Below are 27,307 nucleotides of genomic sequence, written 5' to 3' on the forward strand. Positions count from 1 at the left end.
TTTTTTTTTTTTTTTTTTTTTTTTTTTTTTTTTTTTTGGTACCAGTGATTGAAATCGGGTCTTGTGCTTGCGAAGCAGGCAGTGGAACCACTGAGCTAAATATTACATTTAACCAATATGAATAAAACAATTTATCTAATATGAATATTTTCATGGTAGATTATTTAATGGCAATATATTAACTTCTGTGAAATTCTTTAAATAATATGTAGTTCACACATATATGTATATCTTTATTTTTATCATATTTGATTCAGGGTTTGCCTTGGAAAATAGCTGCTTTAAAATAATTAAATGTTTTTTGAAAACTAAGAAAATAAGATTTCTTTCATGAATAAAGTGAACTTAACTGTATCTTAAATTATCAACATTCACTTGTACGTCAGGTAAATGAGAAGCATTTCCTCTGTGCTTCATGAGAAAATTAATGTAAAAGGTCAATACAGAAGAAAACAAATGAGATCCTTAAGCATCACTAAAAATTTTAGAAATACTTTGGTGACTAAGAATCCTGGTCAACATAAATTTGTGTCATTAATGATTACATGTCATAGCCATAGATGATAAAAGGAAAAAATAAGGTACCAGTGGCTGGATGTCCACAAAATTTAGTAATAAAAAAGCATTGCAGATCTGGGTTTAAGGGCACTGAACAAAGGTCTTAATGGATTGCAGGTAGCTATCTTGACCCTGCTGCAGTTATATGTAAATATTGGCATGCTATGTACTGTATGTATATCAAGTGAACTAAAAAACACCTTTCACTAATTTTCAAAGGGGCTCTCACCAGAAAGAAGGCAAGTTCCTCTGATCTAAATGAAGTGAAAAGAGGAGGAAGAGGAGGAGAAGGAGGAGGAGGAGGGTTAAATGCTTATTAAATGCTGTGTGATTTCTCATTTAATTACAACAACCCAAATAAATAGTTACATTATTAACACAATCTTAGAGATAAAGCATCCCAAACTACTAGAAATTTTAAAATTACATGTATGATTCACATTATCTTTCCATCGGGCAGTGAGTGCTGCTATAAAATTAATGAGATGTCATATAAAAAGATCTGGAAAGGAAGTGGGTAGAATATATTTCCAGAGATATATAAACTTCATGTGAGATATTTCATTTAATGAGTAATTTAGCAAGAAATATAAATTTAGTATGAAAAATAATTTTCCAATATTTATTTATAACTTGAAGAGAAAGGTGAGATTTCCATAAGCCAATAAAACATGACTTAGCTTGACACTTAGAAAGATAAGATTTAAATTCTAATACTTCCAAGAAACTATAAGGAAGTCATCCCTCTATGCTTACTTCATGAAGTTGGTGAGGAAAAAAAAGATTAAATTAAAAAAAGAAGTAAATAAAAACATCTACAACTTGAAATAAAGATTTCCAGTTGGCTCATTCTCCAGCAGCCTCTGAGCAGTCTTTCCTGCCCCAGGAGATGACAACTCAAAGTGGCCAACACAAAGGTGAAGGCACAGAAGGGGCTCAGAGTGGGGTGATGTGTGCAGGTACTATGTAGGAAGTCTTGGGCAGTCCAGTACATATTCAGGAGTACTTTATGACCCATCCATTGCCCTCATAGCTCTCAGTTACACAAGCACCAAAAAAACAATACAAAGCTAAAGAACTTCTATGTTCTGACAAAGATGACATTTTCAACCCTGTTATTTTTCAAAGCAAGATAGCATCCTTGTGGGCTTATTTATGGAATTTTTCTAAAACATCATTTACCAGATTTCAATCCAAACTTGGAGACTCTGAATCTAAACCTTTAGGGGATATGACTCAAAATCTCCACTAAAGCAGTCAAGTGCAGAAATAAGTGAAAATCTGAAAGCTTAAATGTAGTTTGAAGGAGGAAGTTATATATATATATTTATATGCAGTATTGTATAATTGTAAATAATAAAAAGAAAGGTTTAGTCAAAGTCAAGGAATAAAACTTGGAACTCATAAATACACTGCTTTATAGATAAAACAAATTAGAAATTGAATTGTAAAATATGTGTACATTTCAAAAAATAAACACACAGAGGCAATTTTTAAATATGTTTTTCTCCTCAACATTACCAACTCACTTATATTGATGTAACGGTTGGTCAGTTTCCTAAAACAGTGCGTTTTCATTATTAAGAAAAGCAGGTATATAAAGCAGATTTTCATTAAAAACTTTAATAAAGTTTTTAGCACTTATTCAAATATTGACTAATAAGTTAGGTACCTCCTTCAATTTCATAAATTGAAAGCATTTCCCTAATTTCTACATCTCTAATAATAAGACTTTACAAAGAGCTATCATCTCCCTGTTGAATTAATCTTTTACTTTTAGAACAAAGCTTTGAATGCAGCATCTCAATGATTTGAGTGTCAAAACATATGCAATAAATTACAGGAATAAGAAATACTTATCTTTAATTGTTCCAAGGGGAGTTAAGAAAATTAGAGGCAGAGAAGAAAAATTGTTAAATTTGCATACAATATCTCAATTTTAATTGATTTTTAAAATATTTTTATACATTATAGATATACAATACAGTTTTGTTCATCATTGGGATCTTGTACCTTTACATGACATATCTTATTTTTTCCCTAGCCTCCCTTCCCCCCTCCACACTTCCCTATTTGCAAAGACTTTATTTCCATTTTTTTCGTTTTCTCTTATTTTTTCTCTTTCCTTTTTACCTTTCCCCTACCCTCCCATTTAATTTTAATTTCTATCTCAGTAAGGAAGATGAACAAAGATTTTTTTGTATTAGCCAGCAAGTTATATCTTTAAAGACTTTAAAACAAAAACAGGTATATACATATTACTATTACTTGTTTTGAAATGCAGTTATCTCATTAATTGTTAAATTAATAGTTTCAAATTATGATTCAGAAGTAATTATCTTAAGTTCTATGTATAGGTAAATGAGAAAAATTTAAGTGACTTAACTGAAATCTTCTTGCCTGTGACTCAAAAATTTTAATCTTTTCTGCATTTCTAGTGCTCATATGCATCTAATTTGGTTTCAAAGTATTTAATCACATTTTAATTATACAATGTGAATACAAATGAAATCTGAAATTAATTTTGTCTGCCCACTGCTTTGTCTTCCCAGCACAGAAACACAATTGCTTAGTTAAGGTACAATGTAGAATGATAGGAGATAGTAAAAATTTATCTTAGCCTTCACTTAGACTTCATCACAAAAGAAAGTAAAGGTAGGAAAAGAAAAACATAACAAAAATGCTTTTGAAAAAGGCTAAGTCAAAGAATTGTGTTGACAAGGACAGTGATTGAGTGCTTTTTAGACACTTTATGTGTCAGCTGCCTATGAGGCTCTGTATCTTTTTTTTATATAACATGGTTTAAGAATGATTTGTAGAATAGGAGTAGGGCACACTTGGTTTGCTAAAAGCAGGTTGATTTGTTCTGTAAAATACAGAAAAAGGAATGTCCAGAAATATATTGAACTTGTATATATACATATGTACATACGGTATATACATATATATATAGAGAAAGACACACATATGTACACACATTTTATATATTTATATAACATGGTTTAAGAATGATTTGTAGAATAGGAGTAGGGCACACTTGGTTTGCTAAAAGCAGGTTGATTTGTTCTGTAAAATACAGAAAAAGGAATGTCCAGAAATATATTGAACTTGTATATATACATATGTACATACGGTATATACATATATATATAGAGAAAGACACACATATGTACACACATTTTATATATATATTGAGTAGGGCTTATTTATAAAAGATAATTTAGAGAATTTGAAGTTTTATAATATAATCCACATAGTTTCATTATAATCGTCAGCAAACTGGAAGTAGAAATAACCTGTGCATAACATAACGGTATATGTACATGTGCATAAGGACCTAAGGACATCAGTACTGAATCGATCTAAAATTAGTCTGATATTCCTATGAGACGAGCACATTTGGAAGCACCAAAAAAGACACTGGAAATGTACAAATGCAGCAAAATAACACACTTCTGAAATCTGAACAGAGGCCTCAGAAGAAATCTGACCTGCCAAGGACTTAATCTTGACCTCTCAGGCTTCAGAACTGTGAGAAAAAACATTTCTATTGTATGTCACTCAGTTTGTAGTATTTTGTTACAGCAGCCATAGCAAACTACTACTGTGGGTTTACATGAATGTGACAAGACAAATGAAATTTCCCTTCTGGAGCTCTGCATGGACAGGAGAACCACTGTTCCGAATGCATGGTACTGGTGGGTGGTGAAACCAATCTAGTTAGCTTCACCTAAGGAACTGTGTAAGAGACGACTCATTTCAAAACTCTCTGAGTTCTTGCATCTAGGGAGAAATAAATTTAAACTAGTCATATGCAGCAAAGGCATTTTGCTTTATCATATTGAACGTGAAGCATGTTGGGTGTGCTGACAAGCACACAGGAGGAAAAAGCTCCGGAAAGTAGGAGCAATGCGGGATTGAGAGCCATGCCATTAGACTAGTTTTATAGTTTTTGTCGTTCCAAAGTACAAAATTCACAAGTATACGCACGATGCTGTGTAACAGTCACCACTATATATACATGAAACTTTCATCACACCCAATAAAAACTCTATTATAGGAGAACTCTCCCTGCCCTTCCTTCCAACTCTGCTACCTACTTTGTAAGGAAGGTACAAGTCTGGCTGGGACAAGTGTACCGCACGTATGTCTCCTAGCACACTAGTAGAGGCTGAGCTCATGCATTGAGTCTTGTCTATGTCCAGCTACGGCCTCACCTGTCCCCCCTAATTGGATGCCTCCATGGCCCGTCCAAGGACAGTCCAATAACCAATTCTGTTAAGCCAAATATATTACTCCCCTTTTGCCACTACCTCTTTCAAAACTTTATAAATTGCCGGCTGAACTTATTAAAAGTGGAAGTGTTCCAGAAACCTCCCCGGAGTCTGCTTGGTGAATCTGTGCCTTGCCCTCCTAGTCCGAGTTCCTTAACAAGCGGGCTCACAGCCAAACACAACGTTGACTACTTCACTTTTTGTACATTTGCCTATTCTAGGAATCTCATAATTGAAATCATATAATACTAGCATGTTTGCAATCCTAGAATAAACAGAGTTACACAGAGAGAGACTGGAGGTGAGAGTGGGTAAGGTTATAAAAAATCGAGGAAAAAGCACAGTCATGTGGAGCTCCCTCATCAAAATAGTGCAAATTGCTGTGTCTGCTCCACTTCCCTTCCAGTCTCTCTGAGTCTGTGCGAGTAAGAAAAAGTCTGTTCTTAAATGTACATCATTGTCCAGAAATATTACAATGCAGAAGGAAGTGCTCTCATGTAACCCTCACCCTATTTTCTGAAAGTTTTAAAATTCCTGTTACCATGAGACACGTCAAATTAAGAATTCAGTTTTGCCACATCCCTATTAAACACCAGCTTGTCTTTGTATTTGAGTGATTTATTTGCTTTCCACTTGCATTCTTTTTGTGTTCCAGGATTCACTCTATAGTGCTGCACTGCATTTAAAATACATAGATTTTTGCGGGAACAATCAGCCCTGGAGTTTACAGTTTTGCTTTAAGAAATTAAGTTTATTCAAATGCAAGAAAATGAATTGCAGGTAATAGAATTTGTTAAAACTTCAAAATGTATTTTGTAACACGAATATACATTAATTAAATAAATTCATAGGCCTAATAAAAATAATTACTAGAAAAACATTAAAAATGCAGCATTAAAATAATAAAACTAAGTTTGAAATAATTCATCAAGAATTTATAACAGAAAAACAGGAGTAGTTCAAAACTTTCGCTAGATTTTTAACTGGCATTTTTTAATTCAGTGAAATATTTTTGGAATAAACTTATTACTATAGATAGAATTTAATAAATCATACTATAACAATCAAATGAGCTCCTTTGTTATTGATTTTTGCTGCTTTGCTATTGTGTGCCCATGTATTTGAAAACATTTTAAATATATTTCCCTTAAATTAACCTATATATTAATAAGTTTTATCTCTGTCAAAAACAGTGTATTACTATACACTGAAATTAGTTTTAATGTATAGGATTTAATGTGAATACTTTCTCATAAAAGTTTAAAATTGTGTTTTATGTGCCTTTTTATCTCTGTCATATTTCAAATGACTTTTCTTTCATTTTCCTTGGAAAGTATTAATTTTGATTTAAGTCATATGTCAAATACTTCTACTTTTATTAGTTTTGTGATATTATTCTTAACCTTTTTTAGATTTTTTTGCTTACAATCTTTCAACTTGACCAATATAAATTGCTCAAATTTATATCAGTTCAAGCATATAATTTATAAGAGGAGCTAACAACATATTAAAAGTATTGATATCAGTATTGAGTTCCGAGGTTAGTGATCATTATAGAAATAATATTGTTAATCACTTTTTTCACACTTCTTTGCTGAACGTTTACTCGCTATAAAGCCTGATAATTTGCAACACACAAACACAGAGAACTTGCTAGGGAAACGATCTAGGCCACTCACTTTTCTATAAAAATTTATCTTCCTGAATTTCCCATTATAACTAAACATTAGAGGTATGTAAACCTTATACATGACTGTGATAGGAAAATAATTTTAAAATCTCAAGTTTAAGTAACTCTGAAGATTTTAGAAGCATTTTGTGATATTGTTATTTTTTCCATTTAGACATTAATATTTTACTTTCTAATGATCAAATAGTACCCAACACTTAGTATGTTATTCCATGCAAATCAGATGTTTAAAAGTCACTGTCAGCATTAATCATCACCACAACCACCATCACCACCATCACCAGTGCTTCTAAACAACATACATTTTCTTTATTCTGTGGAGGCAAACTCTAAAATCAAACAATAATACCATATTAAACATCGTAATCATCTGCATATTAACCATATGAAGCTGTAAGTGCATTAGCCACTTCGGGGTAATACTTTAAAGGATAGAAAATTGGTTTGTGCTTTGTATAAACTAGACAAATGTATCATGCATGACTTCCTTTAATAGTTCTAATTTAAAATTATGGAAAATAGTATTATCTATTTTAGATTTACATTTAGTTCATTGTGAAAAAGTCTCAGTGCAAAATATAAGCTTTACAAAGCATAGACATCATCCTCATCTTAATTACGTTAACAGATACCACTGACTACATGGAATTGTTAGTAATAACCAGTGTTACTCCTGAGTTTGGTTTACAATTGTCTTATTTTAGAGTTCTATTATTGAGATTCCTTTCTCTAGATCAATTAAAATAATCATAATTTTACTATTGCTATAGAAAAAAGACATGGCTTTCATCATAGGAAAAGCTGTAATAATTATAACAAGCTTGTATTTCATTTGAAGATGTACCTGTTTACAAATTAAAAGAATGTAGAAGGAAAGGCTATTTATTCTTCAATTTCTTCTCCCTCTTCCTTGGGTCAAAAGAGCAGCTGAAAGTGGGATTGGGTTAGCAAAGCACACTTCTCTTTTATTTACCCTCTTTTCCTTACCCCAGGCGTTATCTTGTATCTTTTTTTCTATTCTGATTCCATATCTGTTTCCACAATGAGTGTAAACCCTTCCCTCCAAGGCTGCTCTGGTCTACTCTAGGGCATGTGAACAATTTTTTCAACAATTTTAGTGTGTATAGTCTCTCTTTTTTCTAGCAAGTAACTGTAAGAGACTTCCTGCAATTGATATTGTATTTTTAGTTATGAATGTTTACTTTTTCTCTGTTTTTGAAAGCTAATTTATGTCTTGTCTCTCCAACCTTGTAGTAAACAGTTTTTCTGTGACTGAAAATTTCATCTCATAATTTGCAATTCCCATAAACCTAGATCAATATCTTGTACACATTAAGAAATCCACAGATTTTTTTACTATTTCTGTTCTAGAATCTAGGAATATCTGGAAAAAGCTCTAAGTTAAAAGACAGAAGAACCAAGTTCTTTGACAGTTTCACCATCAAAAAGTCACTCACATAATTTTTTTAGCCCTTTGCTACATATGCCTGTTATATGTGAATCTGATGACTTTGAAGACACTGGATTAACTTTACAGCATAACTTTGCTATAATTTTAGCTGTTTTAGTTAATTTCAACTAAACAGTGTTTTTCAAAGCAACAAATATGCAATTTTAAAAGATTTAGAATTACACTAAATAAATATGCATACAAATTAAGCTTTCCTGTATAACAATTTATTGGACAAATTAAAGGTCAAAAGGACAAGATTACATTCCCAGCCTAATTCATGCTCTGTGAAAATGAAATATACTGACGTTCTATATTCCACTGGGACACATGATCTGTACCTATTTTCAGCCCAGGGCTGTTCACACTCCATTGTTTAAAAATAGATCAGTTCTGAACTTTGGAGACAGACTCAGAAGGACATTAACCTCTTTCTTGACTTAACTTTGCCATTTTGCTCTCCTCCTATCAGTAAAAATCTGATCATTTAAAAAATAGACCTTACTTTGTACACATTGCAACAGACTCTCATAATTAGAGGGATATAATTCACTGAGTTTTTCTAATTAGTTTTTATTTTTAAATATACTGTCAACATTTACTAAAGCATACATCAGACTTCTGATCCTAATACTTCAATCTCAAGTTTTGATACTAAAACATTGCCTCCAAAAATCTGGCTGCTAAAATAAAGTTAGAGCTGATTAGCACATTTTAGACCCCCCCAAATGGTTTTGAGGCTGGGCTTGGTAACTCTCCTGTATATTAGCCTAGTACTTTTGTATCATTCTCCCAGCACTTAGATTCAGTTATAGATTATTTGAATGTTTGTCCTTCGCTAAACTCCAAGAGCCATGAGGGTTGGACTGTTTGCTATTCACCACCAAATCACAGTAAAACTTAAACTTAAATTTTAATGAGTACTTGTTATGTGGAGGGCACTTTTCTAATTTTTCTATATTTTGCTCACTTTTTCTTTACAACAACCCCATGAAATACTTATCAGTATCAACATTCAGGATGAAGAAAATGAAGATTAAAAGAATAGCCGATAGTTGGTATGTAGTGAGTCCCAGGGCTACAAAAATCCACATGAGGCTGCTGGATTTTACAAAGACTGTAGTGGGTACCATGATACCGACATTTCCCTCAGCAGCAGTTTTCATTCAGCATTTGTTATATAGATTGAATAAAAGATGCTTATAAAGGCCACTGAGAAAAATCACAAGAGGGATTTCAATTATAAAAAAAAAAAGAAACTAAATATTTTAGAACAGGCAGGGGAAAGTAAGAAGTATATTATTAGTATATGAGAAAGAAAAAAAAAAGAGGAAGCTTCTCCAGGGAAAGATGGGTCATGGAGGGAAGGGAGGATGAAGGTGCCTAAAGATCACTGAAGTCTGGCTCTGTAGACACATGATTTTCACAAGACACAGCCACAGAGCAACTGGAGAATGAAGCAAGAAATCATGAATATGTCATAAAGTAATAGATAGGGTTTTAAACTGCAAATTTCTTTTGTCATCTTAAAAGATTTTCCCCAGAAAATTGTTACTTAATTCCTCTACTTTTTTCTCACAGTAAGCTAAACAATTTTCTGGTATCTGACCAGTCACTTTTCAGAATGTTTGACCATTCCAAGGGAATTCAATGAGCAAGTTACATGGCCAAGCAAGGGTGTAACATGAACCTTTTACACCAGAAGTTCTTGCTGCTTGAATTTGGGAAGGGCAACAGCAACACTTGTTAGATTATCTATTGGTAATATTCTAGGCAGGCTTGGCATGGTAATTTTCTTGTTGTATCCAGACTTATATAACAAAAACATCGGGGCCTAGGTGGCTTATTAAAAATGAAAGTATTTGTCTCCATTCTGGAAGCTGGGAAGTTCAAGATTAAAGTGCCAGCAGATTTGGTGTCTGTTGGGTGCATTAGCAGGGACCGGCATATTTTTCTGCTGTGTTCTTAAAACAGCAGAAGGCATGGGGATCTGTCTGGGGCCTCTTTTGAAGAGGAGTAATCCCATCCATAAAGATCCTCAATCACGATAGAAACACCTTCCAATAGCTTCACATCCTAGAGCCTCACCTTGGGAGTTAGAATTACAACATCTAAATCTGAAGAAAAGGGACACTCATATCAATGTGAGAAAAAAAAGTATTTTCTGTATATTCCATAGATGTTTTTCGGTTATAGGGATCGGGTAGAATATTTATATAACTTACATAATCATACTGTATTAGAAAACTATTCATACTGCTTGAGCTAATTCTTTACTAAATGCCTAAAATATAAATCTGGAACATTTAAAAAGAACATAAAAACAACAATATGAAAATAGAACATTTTGGCATATAGAGTAGAAGCTAAATACAATCATGGAGTAATATAAAGATGATAGAGTCTCTTTATAACATGTTAGAAAACAATATTGACCACAGTCAACTGTAAAATTGTACTCGTGAACAAGACTTCTCATCATTTTGAACACATTTTCTTATTTATACATATAGCATTAAAAATTGACAAAAAATCTCTCTCAAGGTGCTAAAATTCAGTGATTGTTTGAGATGATGTGCAAAATATGTGATCTTTTTTTAACTTAAGTTTCTTTACTTATACAAGGTATCATTGAGTATATACTCTCTGTGAATGGGAGGTTAGCGTGGAAATAAAGACAAAGCACCAGGGGAATGGGAAAACTAAGAATCATGATATACTATGTAAAGGTACAAATCTCCAATGATGAATGTCATTATATTGTATAGCTAAAATGTCCAAATAAAATTAATTTTATTTAATTTTTTTTGGTACTGGGGATCGAACTTGGGTCCTTGCACTTGTGAGGCAGGCGGCAGAACCACTGAGCTAAATCCCCAGCCCAAAATTAATTTTAAAAAGTAAAAACAAAGTGCTTTTTAAAAGAAATCCTGAGTACACATGACAGATCAGACATACTGAACCACCTAAATATTACAAGAAAACAAGTTTACAAAGTGATGTGCCACGTCAGAAAGACTTGTTACGTAGAAAAATTGCCTAGACTCTAACTTGGACGAGCTACTCAAGAAAGCTGCTTTGAAGGTAACGGTTGTATTGAGACTTAAACATGAAGTTATTTGCACAAAGATACATCACTTACATTCTGCCACAGAAATGAACATAGAAGAATAAAGTGGCATTTCCAAAATATTGGCTAACTGAATTAATTACATGGTGTAAGGTTTTTTTAAAAAGCCTTCAAAGATCACCCAAATGAAATTTTACTGCCATTTTATATCTTAGGCATTCTTCAAAAGTTTTCAAATATTTTAAAACTGGGGAAAAAATGAGAACCAAGAGCTATCATGTAAAGGTTCAAGATCCCAATGATGAATGTAACTGTACCATATACCTAAAATGTACCAAGAAACTCAATGAGAAAAATAAATAAATAAATAAATAAAGGCTGATAGACAAAATATGATCTATGTAGACTAAATTATCGATATGACTTTCATTTTCATTACTACTGTAGCTTGCTTTTTGATTCTCTTTTAAGAAAACAATTTTTGTATAATTTTTTTAGTCTGAAGGTGTTCTGTAGCCTTCAACGTTTTAGTTCCTGAATTCATACTCTTCTATTTGATACAATTACTGGTGTTAATTAAATTTTAGCATCTCGAATTATTCAAAATATGTTCATAAAAGTGAGCTTCCTCAACAAAATAAAATATCTTGATATAAGATTTCACAATTGTTGACTAAAAATGAATATATGATTAACAGTTTTAGGTATGTGCACATATATATATATATATATATATATATATAAGGATATTCAACTTGTGAGACATAAGATGACATGTTTTATTACTTTTAAGATACTTCTTGTGGTCTACCAGTACAACTTGATTGTAGAATGTTGGCAGTACCCAAATTTGATCCAAAGAAATATTTCCCGTAGTTAATTTTACTTAACATTTCTTGTAAAAGGTTTGGAAGTTTTGAACTTCAGTTTTATGTAATATTAACTTTTGTTTTCTGACATGTCTTTTTTCCTCATTCTATCCATTCTTTTCTCCTGCAATACTCAACACAATATTAAATATAGTCTCTTGGACGATATTGATGCCAGAGCAACAAAAGCTAAAGAACAAAAGAATAAATATATAAACAATATCTTCATTTTGTTGAAGTGTTTAATGTCTGAACATTTCATGCTTCCACTTCTAGCTGCTCTAATTTCATGGAGTAGCCACGATTCATATTCTACTTTTCATTCATATGTCTATTAATGAAGATTAGTAGAAATACAAGCATGTCGAGATACAGACTTGAAAGAGCCAATAAATTGATCAGTGACAAATACTGTGGTAGAGACAGTTTAGTCAGGGAAAATATGGAAAGGGTAATGCCTGCTAAGAGTATTTCATAGAAGGTAGAAGATAAGCTAGATAAAAGAATTTTAGATAGGACAGCATAAAGAAAAGCAAAAGACAGCTTTTTTTCAAAATATTATCAACAGTATTTACTGATGAAGTGTTAATGTGAAGAAATTAAAAAGGAATGGGGCTGTAAAGGGTTTCTTGTGACATGTTAAGGAGTCTTAATTCTTTCCTGTAGGGCAAAAGGAGCCAAGGTCAAATTCTAAGAAAAGAGTAACATAATCAAATCTGAATATAATATAATCAATACAATAGCCCTCTTATGAGATGTATTTTAACTGATTGAGTTTAAAGACAGTGAGAAAGTTGTGAGTGTCCTCTGGAAGTTGAGGCAAAAACACTGAGTCTCTGAGCTATGGCATTTGAATAGATAAGGGACAAACTTGACACAATTCAGTGATTAAATGGTTTAGGAGGGCTGGGGATTTAGCTCAGTGGTTCTGCTGCCTGTCTCAAAAGGGCAAGATCCCCAGTTCAATCCCCAGTACCCACCCAATATGCATACACACACACACACACACACACACACACACATATATATGAATTAAGAAAATGGAAGGCTTGTTTATGGATATCGATGAAAGTAAAAATTGGATTATTTTTGACTGAAGATCAATATCAATCATAGTGTGATAACAGAAAATAAAACCTACACAACAAATAGAAATGTCTCGTTACCTTCATCTTATAATATGTTGACAATTTTTTACCATAGGGGAGTATTTCACACTGCAGTTTACATACGATTTCTTAGGGTTCCGTTTTGTACTGTTCTCTTGGCTTTCTACAGTCCCTCATGAGATTTTAGTCTGGAATCTTAACTTTTCTCTGCCTCTTTGAATAAAGCCTTAGTTTTATCATTTCTTGTCTTTTGATTTGCTCTTTATTGTTTGAGTTACCCTTGTCTCCACGCTATCACTTGCCTCACTGTACCTTTGAACATCTCCAGGCCCTTCAGAAATCAACCTGGTTCCAGCTTCCAATGTTCCTTCCTTTTAGTGAAGAAGATTTGGACAGAAAAAAAATCTGTATTCCAACAGAGATAAAGCAAAGCACATATGTTTTTAAACAAATAAAATGCTGCTTTATTTTATAAAAATACAGAGTGAATTATGTTCTGCAAATCAGAAAGATTTATACATATTAATGTCACTGAAGTCTGAGTAAGAACAATGCATTACAAAAATATCAATAATAGGTATTATTATATTTTTAAAAGTTGTAAGTGATTTTATGAATTTTTAAAAATATACACACTTAGTAGAAGCACAATGTAAAATGGTCTTAATGTAAAAAGATATCAATTTTTCATAAAAGTATGAGATAATTTATGCTAATGTACTAAGAATTTCAAAAACATTAAAAGGTAGGGAATAAAGGTCTTTCTTTGAAGGAAATTTTGAGACAAAAGTGGAGAAAAATAATGTGAAAATGTGGAAAAAATATTGATAACATAAGCAGACAGCATAGAGTAGGATATAAAGTTTATGGCTAAGGGCGGTAGAGATCAGGGCAAAGAGAGATTACATTTAGCCTGGAATCTGATCAAAGAAGAGTGAATTAATTTGACTTAGGTTTTTATCAACAGATGATACACATTTCTGGAAAATATGTGATGCCCAAATGAGATACTATAAATATTTTTTTTGCAAAACAGCAAATTACCCACTTTGGCTATAGTGCAATTTGCAACATTTATGACAATGGTGGAAAAGAAAGCTAGAAATTTGCAGTGCAGAAGAAGGGGAGCAATCTGAGTGAGTATAAGGAGTCTATATTTGATTTAATCTATAAAGACTGGAAGATTGAGAGCAGAGAAATGAGCAGCTCATACACATAGAAGACAGTTCTGTGTTAAATAGAACTTAGAGAAAGAAGACTGAAGTCTGCAAGGCAAACAGAGGGGTACAGTCCATGTAAGAGGAATTAGGTTAAGGAGATTGTATGGGAGAGAATCAAGGACTGGGTGCGAGATGCATGACAAAGTGTTTGGTGTCTGGATTTGCAGAGCGCAGAATGAAAAGATTTAAGATGGGACTAAAGTTTGACTGACAGTCCAAATGGCTTGAAAGTTTACACAGAGACTTTTAAAAGATAAAAGGTTTAGTGATAGAAAACAATGATTTAATTACAAAGTTTACACATAGCGCCAGGAGATATCATGTATCTTTTAAGAAAATGGAGTTTATAGAAAGAACTTTGAGCTAAACTGTACAGAATTAAACATGAAATGAAGTGAAGTGAATATATTCAGAGATGGAGGAAGGAAAGTCAATAGCTCAGTTAATAGTTCACTGCTAAAAAACCCAAAGAAGAAAGCCAGGATGTGTGCTTTTTTAGCAGCATAAAAATGTAACACCAACACCTCAAACCATAAAGAATGATCATTGTTAATGAGAGCTTTCCAGAAAACAATTTTGGTAAACAAGTGAAAATCAAACCATACTAAACATGTAGAAATATCTGAAGAAAAATGATAATAAAAAAGCAGACAGCAAAGCAGTGTTAAGAAATATGAATAGGAAAGAGCATGTTCTGTCGTCCTAGGAGGGATCTGAACGTATTAGTGGTCAGAAGGGAGATCTCTATGGAGGGATGGAAAGGAAATGAAAGGCAGGGAAGCAGTTTTCAATACAAAAAAAGGAACTGAGAGGCAATAAGAAATTAATCTCTCATAGCAAGCGGTCATCTCCTGATTAGAGCCCATGAGACAATCGGGGAACACGAGGATGGGAAGGAGAGAGGAAATAAAACAAAATACAAAATCAGTAAAAACATGAAGCAAAGTTTTGTTAAGCATGAGGGAGTGCACAACTGGGAAGATGCGGACAGTGAGACCACAAGGAGGAATTTTTGAAGGGCAGGGATACATAAAGGAGAATACGCAGAGGATCATAATTAGAAGAACAATTTCCCGGTACTCTATTTTTTAAAGAAAATTAAAAACCATTTTATGAATCAACTGTAATGAAGCAAAATGCAAAAGATGTATCTTAACATTTTGATCTGGGTTTTCTTTTGAATGGTGTCATAACAGGGAGTGGAGGATTTCCCATGAAAAGGGAAAACAAATGATGATGATGATGTACCGCACAAATTTGGTTTAATAAATCTTACCTCTCTCAGTGGATCATTAAGTTCATTGAGAATATTTTCCTCATCAAAGATTTTGCCTTGGTATCTGTGTTCATAGTAATCATGTATCTTCTGACGCATGTCGGCTGGTAACTTATGAAAGGACATGTACTGCTCCACTTGCTTATACTGTATGGGAAGGAAATTGGAAATTAAAAACATTGTTAGACTGCAAGAGACCTCATCACATGATATCATTGTGCTATGTAACATTTGAGCATTCAATAACAAAAAGGAGAAATTCTTTAAGAGGAAGGATCCAATGGATTAGGTTCTGATGTATCTATCTACTTGGTGCTATAGAGTATAAAATATATTTTACATATGCAATATATCCTGTAAAGAAGTGATATGTGGAAAGGAAATGTGAAAAGAATTCAGAGTAAAATTTAAGATTATAACTCTAAAGATGCTAAAGGAAAAAAATAGAGCATTATTTCTTTTTTAGTTGTATTGTAAAAGCAATATGAATATCTTGAGTGGCTCTAAATGTGAACGAAGAATTTTGTAATGTTGAATAGCACAGAAAGTTTATTTTAAAACCTCTAGCAAAAGATTAAATCTCATTACATTTTGACTATAGAGGGAAAGAGTTTGGCAGCTGTTTGAAAATCATAGATACTTAAGTAAAATATATGTCCTGTAAAGCACCGAGAACCAAATATGTGAAGCTTTTAATTTAGGGTTTACAAGAGAAACAGGATGAGATTAGAGCCATATAATTTTATAGCAGTAGGTTTAGAAAGATGTTGAAGTGAAATTAAGCAACCAATTCTGTTTGTTTTTCTTTTTTTGTTTGTTTGTTTTTTTGTTTATTTTGACTTAAGTAAAATATATGTCCTGTAAAGCACCGAGAACCAAATATGTGAAGCTTTTAATTTAGGGTTTACAAGAGAAACAGGATGAGATTAGAGCCATATAATTTTATAGCAGTAGGTTTAGAAAGATGTTGAAGTGAAATTAAGCAACCAATTCTGTTTGTTTTTCTTTTTTTGTTTGTTTGTTTTTTTGTTTATTTTGTTTTTTTGGAGACAGGGTCTCACTATGTAATTGAGACTGACCTGGAACTCACTATGTAGCCCAGGCTGGTCTCGAACTCACAACGATCCTCCTGCCTCAGCCTCCTGACTGCTGGGAACAGAAGTGTGCTTTTGAAGTGAAATTAAGCAACCAATTCTGTTTGTTTTTCTTTTTTTGTTTGTTTGTTTTTTTGTTTATTTTGTTTTTTTGGAGACAGGGTCTCACTATGTAATTGAGACTGACCTGGAACTCACTATGTAGCCCAGGCTGGTCTCGAACTCACAACGATCCTCCTGCCTCAGCCTCCTGACTGCTGGGATTACAGAAGTGTGCTTCCATGCCCGGCTAAGCAACCAATTCTTAAACGTGATCATTTACAAAGCCAGCAGAACAGATTGCTTTGGGGCAAGGCACATCTTCAGACTTAACAACCACAGACCAATTCCACTGATGTACCCACCTTTTTATATGCTCACAAAAACACACAGAAAAACTTTTAAGTAACACTGCAGCTAATCAAACAGGGCTATAGTTGCATGGATATTACCTAGAAGTCTATCTAAAGAGAAAAATATCAGGCCTCATTCCAAACACATGAAATCAGAATGTACATATTAAATAAATCCCCAGATTGGTCATACACACTATCATATTTAAGAACCATTCCCTTTTGTTTTTAATGCAGATGATAGTTAGATCACACTTTGAAAATAATGTTTTACTCTAAAAATTAGTTTCATTGCACTGATGATAGGAATGAGTACAAATAAAATGTAGGCAATAAAACTGGTAAATATACTTTAATGTCATTCTTTAAGTAAAACACAATTGACGTGTTATATATAGGAACAATATCAAATATCTTCCAGGTAACAGAGCTCTGATACAAAGAGCTAGATCTCTTGACTTTGTGCACAATTATCTTTTTTTGTAATTAATAACATAACAGACACTGATAACTGAGAAATGAGAATTATTGCCCTACCCTATTATATTTCTTCAATCTTTTTCTATACTTCTTATACATAAAATTCATATTGTTTTGAAATTTCTTGTTGGAGATTAGTGCCCTCAAAAACACTATAATTTTGTCACAATATCATCTTCATTGGTAAGCCTACTTACTGTCTTTCAAAGTATATAAAGCCTGCAGCCCTATGACATCTTCCTGAAGCAATTTAGTTATGTTGCAATATTTTGAATTTAGGCTTCAGCCTATGAGGTCATTGTACACAAGTGGTAGTCAATATTCGAGACTTGATAACGTTCCCTGCAAAATATGGATGATCATTTAATTACAATATGTTTTCAAAGCACACTTCCAAGGATCTGTAACTCAGGTCTTGGAATTTCACACAGTTGGCCTACATGAAAGAAGTTTTGTCTGAGAAATGTCTGTTTTGGGAATGGATTTGGTCATTTGAAAGACACAAATGAAAACAAAACTGAGATTCAACCTCATCCCAAGAATAATGGCTGCTATCATGAAATCAACCAATAACAAATGCTGGTGGGGCTGTAGAGAAAAAGGGACTCTTCTCTACTGTTGGTGGTAGTGTACACTGGTGCAACCAGTGAAAATCTATATGGAGCTGCCTCAAAAGACTAAGGTTAGAGGTCCCATTGGACCCAGCTATTCCTCTGCTGGTTATCTTTCCAGAAGAATAAAGACACAGCAATATATGTACACCCATGTTCATATGGCACAGTTTGTAACAGCTAAAACTTGGAAATAGCCCAATTGTCCATCAACAGGAGATGGAAAAGATGTGTTTTTTGTTTGTTTATTTGTTTTGTTTGTTTTTACAAAATGAGTACTACTCTGCCATAAAAAATGAGAAATTATAATAATTAATAGCTAAATGGATGCACATTGTGGTGATACTCAAGTGAATTAAATAGGGCATACATGTAAGTACTCAACAGTTTCTCTGGTGTGAGAAACTGAAAGCGTAAATAAGGGTCAAAATGCATAACAAATAATGTGAAATAGGAAGACAAGATGCAAAGGGGAAGGGGAAGTGGAAGGGGTAGGGGAAAGGAAAGAAGAGAAAGGAAAAAATATGAGTAAAGGAAAAAATGGAAACAAAGTCTTTGCAAATAGGGAGGGGTGGAGGGGTTGAAGGGAGGGCAGGGGAATGCGGGAAAATAAGAATCAAGATATATTATATAATGTTACAAATCTCCAATGATGTCATTATATTATAAACCTAAAATATACGAATAAAGTTAATTTAAAGAAGTTTTGGCGGCTCTCTCTAGAGGACTACTATGAAGGATATAGTTGGGCTGTGGTTGGATTGGAAGAGTTCTGTCTTTATTACTGGAAATATCTGCATAACTGGTTGTTACTTTTGGTCAAAAGTGTACTGTTTAGATTCTTATTCTTTATGGCTGAGTAGTACTCCACTTTATAGAAAAAACACATCTTATTTATCCAGTCTCCAGTTGATGGGCAATTGGGCTGTTTCCAAGTTTTAGCTACTACAAACTGTGACGCTATAAACATGGGCACACATATTTCTCTGTGATATGATTCTTTTAGTTCTTTTGGAAAGATAACCCAGCAGAGGGATGGCTGGGTCAAATGGAGCCTCTAATCCCAACTCTTTGAGGTATCTCCATATTGATTTCCATAGTGGTTGCTCCAATCTGCACTACCACCCACCAACAACGGAGAAGGGTTCCTTTCTCCCCGCAACCCCATTTGCATTTGTTATTAGTTAATTTCTTCAAACTAGAGACATTTATAACTAAATGGATGCATATTGAGGCCATGTTCTTAAGTATAATAAATAGGACACACATGTATAAATACTGAATAATTTCTCTGGTGTGAAAAACTAAAACTATAAATAAGGATCAAAATGTATAATTGATAATGGGAAATGAGAAGAAAAGGAATAAAGGAGTAAGGGAAGTGGGAAGGGAAGGGGAAAGGAAAGAAGGGAAAAGAAAAATATGAGAAAAGGAAAAAATGGATACTAAGTCTTTGTAAATAGGAAAGGGTGAAGGGGGTGAAGGCTGGACAGGGGTACAGGGAAAATTAAGAGCCAAGATTCATCACGTAAAGGTATAAGATCCTAATGATTAATGTAACTGTACTGTATACCTAAAAAGTACCAATAAGCTTAACGGAAAAAAAAAAGGAAAGAAAAGAAACAGCTATAATTGTGTTTTTTGTTTTTTTTTAAGTGTACTGTTTAGAACTTCTGCGGAAATCTGAATGTTAACTTCTGCACTTGCTGGGCATGGTGGCGCACGCCTGTAATCCCAGCACTCGGGAGGCTGAGACAGGAGGATCGCCTCGAGTTCGAAAACAGCCTGGGCTACACAGTGAGATCCAGGGCAGTCTGAACTACATAGTGAGACCCTATGTCAAAAACAAAACAAAACTTCAACAAAAACTTCTGCACTAATGAATTCAAATAGTCTTCCTGTTTTAATCATTCTATCTTGATTAAAAATCCAGATATCATTGTTGGTGAGTTTCCCTGAAGCTAGGAATCTCTACACAGCTCTTGACAGTTTATAGCAGATAATCAGCATGTTCCTATTGCCCAGATATTGAGTCCATAGGTGGCACACCTTGGAAAGACTCCTGGACAGGCTATACTTATCTGTATTGTTTTTCTTTCACTCCCTTGTAGCCTTACTTTTAAATAAAAGTCTCAGTTAAGTACATTCAGTGCAACCAGGATTCACTACTGAAGTTTTACCTGAGAAATTACACTTTCCACTTCTCTATCCTTTTGCTATGCATCCTAGAACAATATTAAAACTTAGTATTTTATTCATTTGGAGGATATTGCTGCCTCTTCACAAAGGCCTGCTCATATGGGAAACAGGTAATATGTGCTACCTCTTTATCTTTGGAATTGGAAAATCAGTCCTTGATTTACTGAATACAAATATTACACATGAAGCTATTTTATTTTCATAGAAAGATCATCCCCGTGTGTATCTAGTTATTTTTCTTCATTTCATCTCAATGTACCTTAATTTAATAATCTACAATGCAAGGGCATCAGGTTAACTGAACTTCCTCACTCTTTTAGATTAAAATTCCATGAATATCTCTTGTTATTGACTCACATTTAGCTAAGTTTGCTTTTGAGCGCATATATTTTAATAACTCATTAATGCATAGTATTTATTGATCAAACAAATATAAGATGAGATTTCTTTGTGCCATGGTTTTTAAACCATTTCTGTGCTCCGGTATAGCCTGAAAACTTGTTGGAAATGCATGTTCACAGTACCACTCCAGAACTACTGAATCAGAAACTCTATATTTGGGAGCCAACAGTCTGTGCCTTGCCAGGCCCTTTATACACTAAAATTGAAAATTACTGCTATATGCGAAGGACTGTGTTATCTTAGGACACAAGGAAGCATGTGTGACTGAGAGCAGGGGAAAATAAATTCCGTTTTTGGCAAGTTAAGCTTAAAATGCTCCTGGAATTTCTTCATGTTTATGTGTAGGTCAGGCACTCAGAGAAAGAAATAGGCACAATACTGAGGACTGCACATGCACTAAAGAATGCTGTGTAGACCTGGCAATGAACTGTCAGTGTAGGTGGACATTAAGAGGATAGGGGTACTGATAATAACCATCAGGATGTGAGAGCAGAACGAGAAAAGCAGGACTATCAGAGCCCAAACTTTCAAAAGGAAAGTGGTCAGAAGCTGTATATTCTAAGAAAAAATAAAAGGTTCTGTACAGTGGCCATGAATTTGGAAATAAGGTGGTAAAGTGTGTTAGGATACAACACTTAAGAAAACCCAGAGCTATTTCTTTCTGTTTCCCTCACACTTAAGACTTGCAAAAAATAAATGGAAGTATCACTTCCATGTGATATAAAAAATAAAATAAAATCTGCTCTTTTAGGAAGACACCTAGTAGTAGATGGAAAATAAATTAAACTAAGTGCTAGAAATTATACATAAGCTGGCAGTAAAAAACAGCAATGTTTCTATTAGTTGCAGTAATAGAGCATATCAAAACATTAGTTGATAGCTGGGTGTGGTGGCGCATACCTGTAATCCCAGCACCTGTGAGGCTGAGGCATGAGGATCGCTGAGTTCAAGACCAGCCTGGGCTACATAGTGAATTCCAGGTCAAGCTTAACAACATAATGACATCCTTTCTCAGCCCCCACCCAAAAAATTACTTGATAAATCTAACAGTCACTAATACAAAAATACATATTTTTAGAAAGCAAAGATGCAAACACCACTCTTTCTTAAATATGGAAGATCAAAAGTTCACACCATCAGGGCTGGGGATTTAAATCAGTGGTTCTGGAGCCTGCCTCACAAGCGCAAGGACCTGAGTTCAATCCCCAGGACCAAAAAAAAAACGTTCATGCCCTCAGAGCTAGAGACTATGGAACAATCACCTCTTAAATCCTAATATATTTCTTTATTTAAATTGTCTGCATAACTACAAGAATATATTAAAGTAATGCACAGACTATTAAACCGTGATCTAAGAAGAGGGTTAATAATGAGTGGTAATAGTTCATTATCAAATGCATTGATCTTGCTCTTTTCAGGTTAAAAATATTTCGTCTAAATCATTGAACACAAATGAGAAACTGGAGACTTTGTAATATGGGTGCACAATAGGCCATACTCTGAAGTAAAATTAATGGAATACAGATGTGTAAATACCGTATAGTTGCTCTGGTGTGCAAAACTAAAAGTGTAAATAAGGATCAAAATGTATAATTGATATTGTGTAATGGGAAGAAGAGTTCTAAAGGTGTAGGGGAAGTGGGAGGGGTAGGGGAAAGATTAGAAGGGAAAATAAAAAATATGAGAAAAAGGAAAAAATGAAAACAATGTCTTTGTTAATAGGGAAGGGAGGAGGGGGTGAAGGGAGGGCAGGGAAATGGGGAATAAATGCTCCCCTTTCTAATTCTTTTTTAAATTAATTTTATTGGTACAATTTAAATATACTAACGATCACATTCATCAAAGGGAATTTGTACCTGTACATGATATATGTTGATTCCTCTTTTTCTCCCAATCCCCTCCCCTCCCTTCAACCCCTCCTCCTTCCCTTATTTATAAAAGCTTTGCTTCCAGTTTTCCTTCTTTTTTCATTTTTTCCCTTTTCCTTTCCTTTTCCCCCTTCCCTTCAGTTTCCCTTTCCCTTTACACATTTTTTTGCCTTTATTTACACTTTCAGTTTCTTACACCAGAAAGACAATATGATAATCCACATATTTTACAGAGTTCAATTACAGGCTTCATTTATTGGCTTTTTGCCATAATATGGAATTTGACCACCTACAGTCCTTATAATTTTCCTTTTTCATCCTACAATTATGTCGCTAGTATTAGTTCTTCTCTTGGTTTCTTTTGTTAAGTTTTGTAACTTATTTAACTTCAGTATTTGCTCACAAAACCCTAAACAATTACTGGAATGAAATTATCAAATTCCTTCCTCCACTTTCTAATGTCTGTCACTTCTTAGATAATGTAAAGATGGATCATGACTTCCTACTGAGTGCTTACAGTGTGTGTGCTTATGATGTGCCATTCAGCTAAATTCCAGCACTTCTATCTTCTGCCCACGTAAATATTGACCACACTGCCAAACAGAGCATTGACGAAATTCATTTTGTTTCCTGGGTCACTTTTATTTCTTGCACAATCAGTTTTTAACTTATTCTCACTTTTTCAGTCTCTGTATGTCAATCAAATAGACACTGGGTTATCTTTATAAAATTTCCTGTATGATTTTACTTTTCAATAGCTTTGGTTTGGTTTATTATTCCCAGACCTCAGGTTTTTCTTTTCATTCATTTATTCATGTTGCTGGAGCAAATAAACCCAACCAAGAAATGTTATGTAGGAAATAGGCTTTCTGAATCTTTCCATCTGTAAGTGTCATTATTAAACTTTCAGTCTTGAATAATAAACTACTTATAGAATTATAGATAGGACTTCTTGAGTTGAAAGTTCAATCTCAGATTTTCAAATGTATACTAGATTTGCTTTCTCTCTCTTTCTTTATTTCTTTCATCTCTTGAGACTGGGTTTTGCTATGTGGTTCAGGCTAGCATTGAACTTCCTGTGTAGCCCAGGATGGCCTTGAACTTGTAGTGACCCTCCTGCCTCAGTCTCCTAAGTAATGGAATTACTGGTGTGCACCACCATGCCTGGCCTCTGGATTTAATTTTTCCTCATTTATTTCACATATTCTTTGAATTGCCCCCATACATTTCTCATTTTTCTTTACATTCTCTTACATTTCCCCTGCATCTAGTATGTTAGAAATAATATGTGAACTTCAAATATTCCTTTTTCATTCTTATAATTTTAATATACTTAGCATAAAGTATAGCAGCATGTGCCATTTTAAAAATGATTTTACTCTGAAATATCTAGGATACCTACAAAAGTGAATTTAAGTCTATCCCCTGGATTTAGATTTTTTAGAGCGGTTTTTGGAAAAAAATTACCCCAATTCCCAACATATATAGATGTATACAGGGAATTGGGGTAATTGAAGGAATCATTACCATGATGACTGGAGGGAAGAGGGGGCCTGGTGAATGCAAAAAACTTAATGATAATTGAAATGAAATATTTAATTCTTTTTCAAATAACAATAATCAATTGTACTTTTTAAGGTATAAGTAAATATTTGATTTGTGATTAATCTATCTTATTTTGTCTCAAAGAAACTTCTGGTATGTGTTTATCTTTATTATGATAATCATATAAATAAATATACAATATATAATTATACAAAATTATCTTATATAAAGACTAGATCATTTGTAAATAAATTTATTAAGAATGATTTATAAAATGTTGCAGCAAGGTGTAATAATTTGTAAGACCTTTACTACATACACAACAAAACCTTCAATTTACATCTACTGAGGAAATTTTTTTCTTTGGTCAAAAATGGACTCCTGATTATTTTGTGAAAAACTGAAATACCAAAGTCGTTTTGGAGTAATTCCCCTAATAATAAAGGTTTAGTAATTTAACAGAATTTGACTTCCTATAAATCAAATGGAAAAAAAATCACAAATGAAGAAAAGAAGGTTGTTGAAAGGTTTTTGCAACAGAAGTCTGAGTCAGAAATTCCTATTTTATATTTCTTATTCTGTCTCTTTTTGGAAAGCTGCATAGTAAGGAAATACAGGTTTCTCTATAGGAGGTGAATTCTTTAGCTCTCAAGATATGGAGATAGAAATTTTGCTATACAGAATGTACTTTTTTTGAAATAGAGAAAAATTATAGCCTACCATGCTCATAAAACCCTTGAAGAAAAGATTATAAGACGAAATTCACTGTTTTTTCATTGAGAATTATTTCTTCACTTGCAAACAGGCACTTCTGCTCATGTTTATGGAACCTAGGTATCTATTCAGATATTTACAATGAATTATACTGGCATCTATATAAGAGTGCAAAATTCAAAGAAAACACCTTGAAGATTGCTTATACTACAATATAGTTCTGAGTTATTTATTAGTAACATAATTTTTCTGAAAATGACAAAGTTAAAAATATTATTTTCTAATAGTCAATTTAACAGTGTTTAATATTAACAAACCAAATTATTAAAAATAGAAATAATGAAAAGTTAGTAGATTTAGTAATTAGGAGAAAATGTTTATTTACTAAGCAAGTAAATTGTCCATATAAAACATCTTCAAAAAGTTTATTTATTTATAATTATAAAATAAAAGACAAAGGGATAGATAATTGCTAAAACAAAAACATTTCTTACAACCATTATCATAGAGTTAAAATATATTTGCATATTTTAACAATCTTTTAGATTGCTTTCTTGTCCTAAATTATTTTGGTGTTTACTGTACATTTCATTCATATATATATATATATGAGAGAGAGAGAGAGAGAGAGAGAGAGAGAGTTTGAAACAGGATATAGTTTAAATGTCATTTATATTTCTCAAAATTTGGGGGCAAAATATTTCTCAGCATTAGAAACAGCTTGCTTTATATTTTTAAGTTGCTTAGTCTGTTTTTTAATACAAGAGTTTTTAACGTATTGTTTGTGGCTTTCCAAATTTAAAGCTACTGAATATCTGAGGATGTAATTACAAAGAGTAAATAGCATCTTGCAAATAATTAAAAGAAGACAATGACTCACTAGAAAATTACAATGTAGGAGCAACATATTTGATAAAGACAGGAATTTTGACAAGGCTTAGCTTTTATCCTCCTTTAGTTTAATTAGCTTTCAAAAGTGAAAAATTCTAATAAAGATATTTATTCATTATTTACTAAAGTTTCATACTAAAATATTAGAGATCTATTATAAAATTTTTCATTTCAGTTATGTGAAAGCAAGTCAAAACAAATGTACTTTCAGGCAGGTAATAAATGAGCTATCATTGGCCAATCAAAGTGAGACACAAAATCTAAGAAGTGGATCACTGGGTCACTAAATATTTACAGCCAAAAATAGGTGAACAATGAGAATATCCTAAAGGATGTTCTTCTCCTGTTCCATTCAACTGTAAAACTACCAAGATTTTACATTGTTGCTAATAATGAACAAGATTTTTTTGTTAATTTATTGTAATGGAAGAAAAAGACTAGGTCCTACGTCAACTAGTAAGTTTTATACAGTCTCAAATTATGATTAATTTCTTTAAATTAACTGATGGAAACTGATGTTTTTAAATTTTTTCTTCTCCATGCTGAATGACCTTAAGAAGGCATATTGAATCCACAGTGATTATTAATGAAGATCTTTTCATGCAAGTAAGGGTTCAGTCATGTAATGAGTAAATGCTACAAGAAAATAATTTTCCTATAGCTAGGTTTGAGGAACTAGAAAGAGTTTTATTTCAATAAAAAGATAAATGATAGAATAATTTTGAAATTAATCTGCAGCCCCTTTTTATTTCTAGAAAATATTTGTTTTTCACAATTTTCTGGATTTAAGTAATATAAATACTAAATCCTAATGTATACCTTTAGATTAGATTTCTCCTTTCAAGCAAGATCCATAGATCCAAACTCTTCACAGGCATTTCGGGTTGAGAGAGTAACAAGGATTACAAAGTTAACATATCCAAGGTTGAAATCCTCTTTAAAAACCTCATCTTTACTATGGTTTCTGCTGATTAACTAGAGTTAAATTTCTACCAGTGCTACCAGGGAGCTTTAAATTGACCACGTATATCTATGTAATTGCAAGTATTGATAGATTTTGTTGTTGCTGTTCCTGAAAAATTCAATTTTGTAATATTGCACCTATTTTTATTTTAACTAACACAGAGATATCAAGAAATCATACAGAATCATGGGTACCAGGTGATGCTTTGATACACATATATGGTGTAATGTTTAAATCAGAACATCTCCTCAGTTTTTATTTCTCATTTCTATTGTTTCCAATTCAATATCATCCTTAATATAGATTATAGCAACAACTTTCTCTTTTTTATTGAGTTTATTGGTACATTCTAGGTATACAATACAGTAAAATTCATGACTGGGATTTTGTACCTTTACATGACAGGTCTTGGTTCTCATTTTTTTTCCCTTGTCCCTGCCCTCCCTTCACCACCTCCTCCTCTCCCCATTTACAAACACTTTATTTCCATTTTTCATTTTCTTTTTTTTTTTCTTTTCCCTTATTCCCTTTCCCCTACCCTTCCCACTTTTCCTACACCTTTAGCCCTTTTCTTCCTATTTCAAATTGATAATTATCCCATTAGGGTTAGGGATCTAGCTCAGAGGCTCTG

At 33.1% G+C, this 27,307-nt stretch overlaps 1 protein-coding gene across 1 annotated transcript in view; it reads right to left on the reverse strand.

The window, feature by feature from the left end:
- Window positions 1–27,307, reverse strand: part of Hcn1 (hyperpolarization activated cyclic nucleotide gated potassium channel 1) — a 329,950-nt gene that overhangs the window by 67,540 nt on the left and 235,103 nt on the right. The window contains exon 4 of the mRNA XM_033760857.1: window positions 15,517–15,663. Within this exon, the coding sequence (XP_033616748.1) occupies window positions 15,517–15,663 (147 nt within the window). The remainder of the gene's footprint in view (window positions 1–15,516; window positions 15,664–27,307) is intronic.

Source organism: Fukomys damarensis, unplaced genomic scaffold, assembly GCF_012274545.1.
Source record: "Fukomys damarensis isolate Sample0158 unplaced genomic scaffold, DMR_v1.0_HiC HiC_scaffold_1, whole genome shotgun sequence".
Lineage (NCBI taxonomy): Eukaryota > Metazoa > Chordata > Mammalia > Rodentia > Bathyergidae > Fukomys > Fukomys damarensis.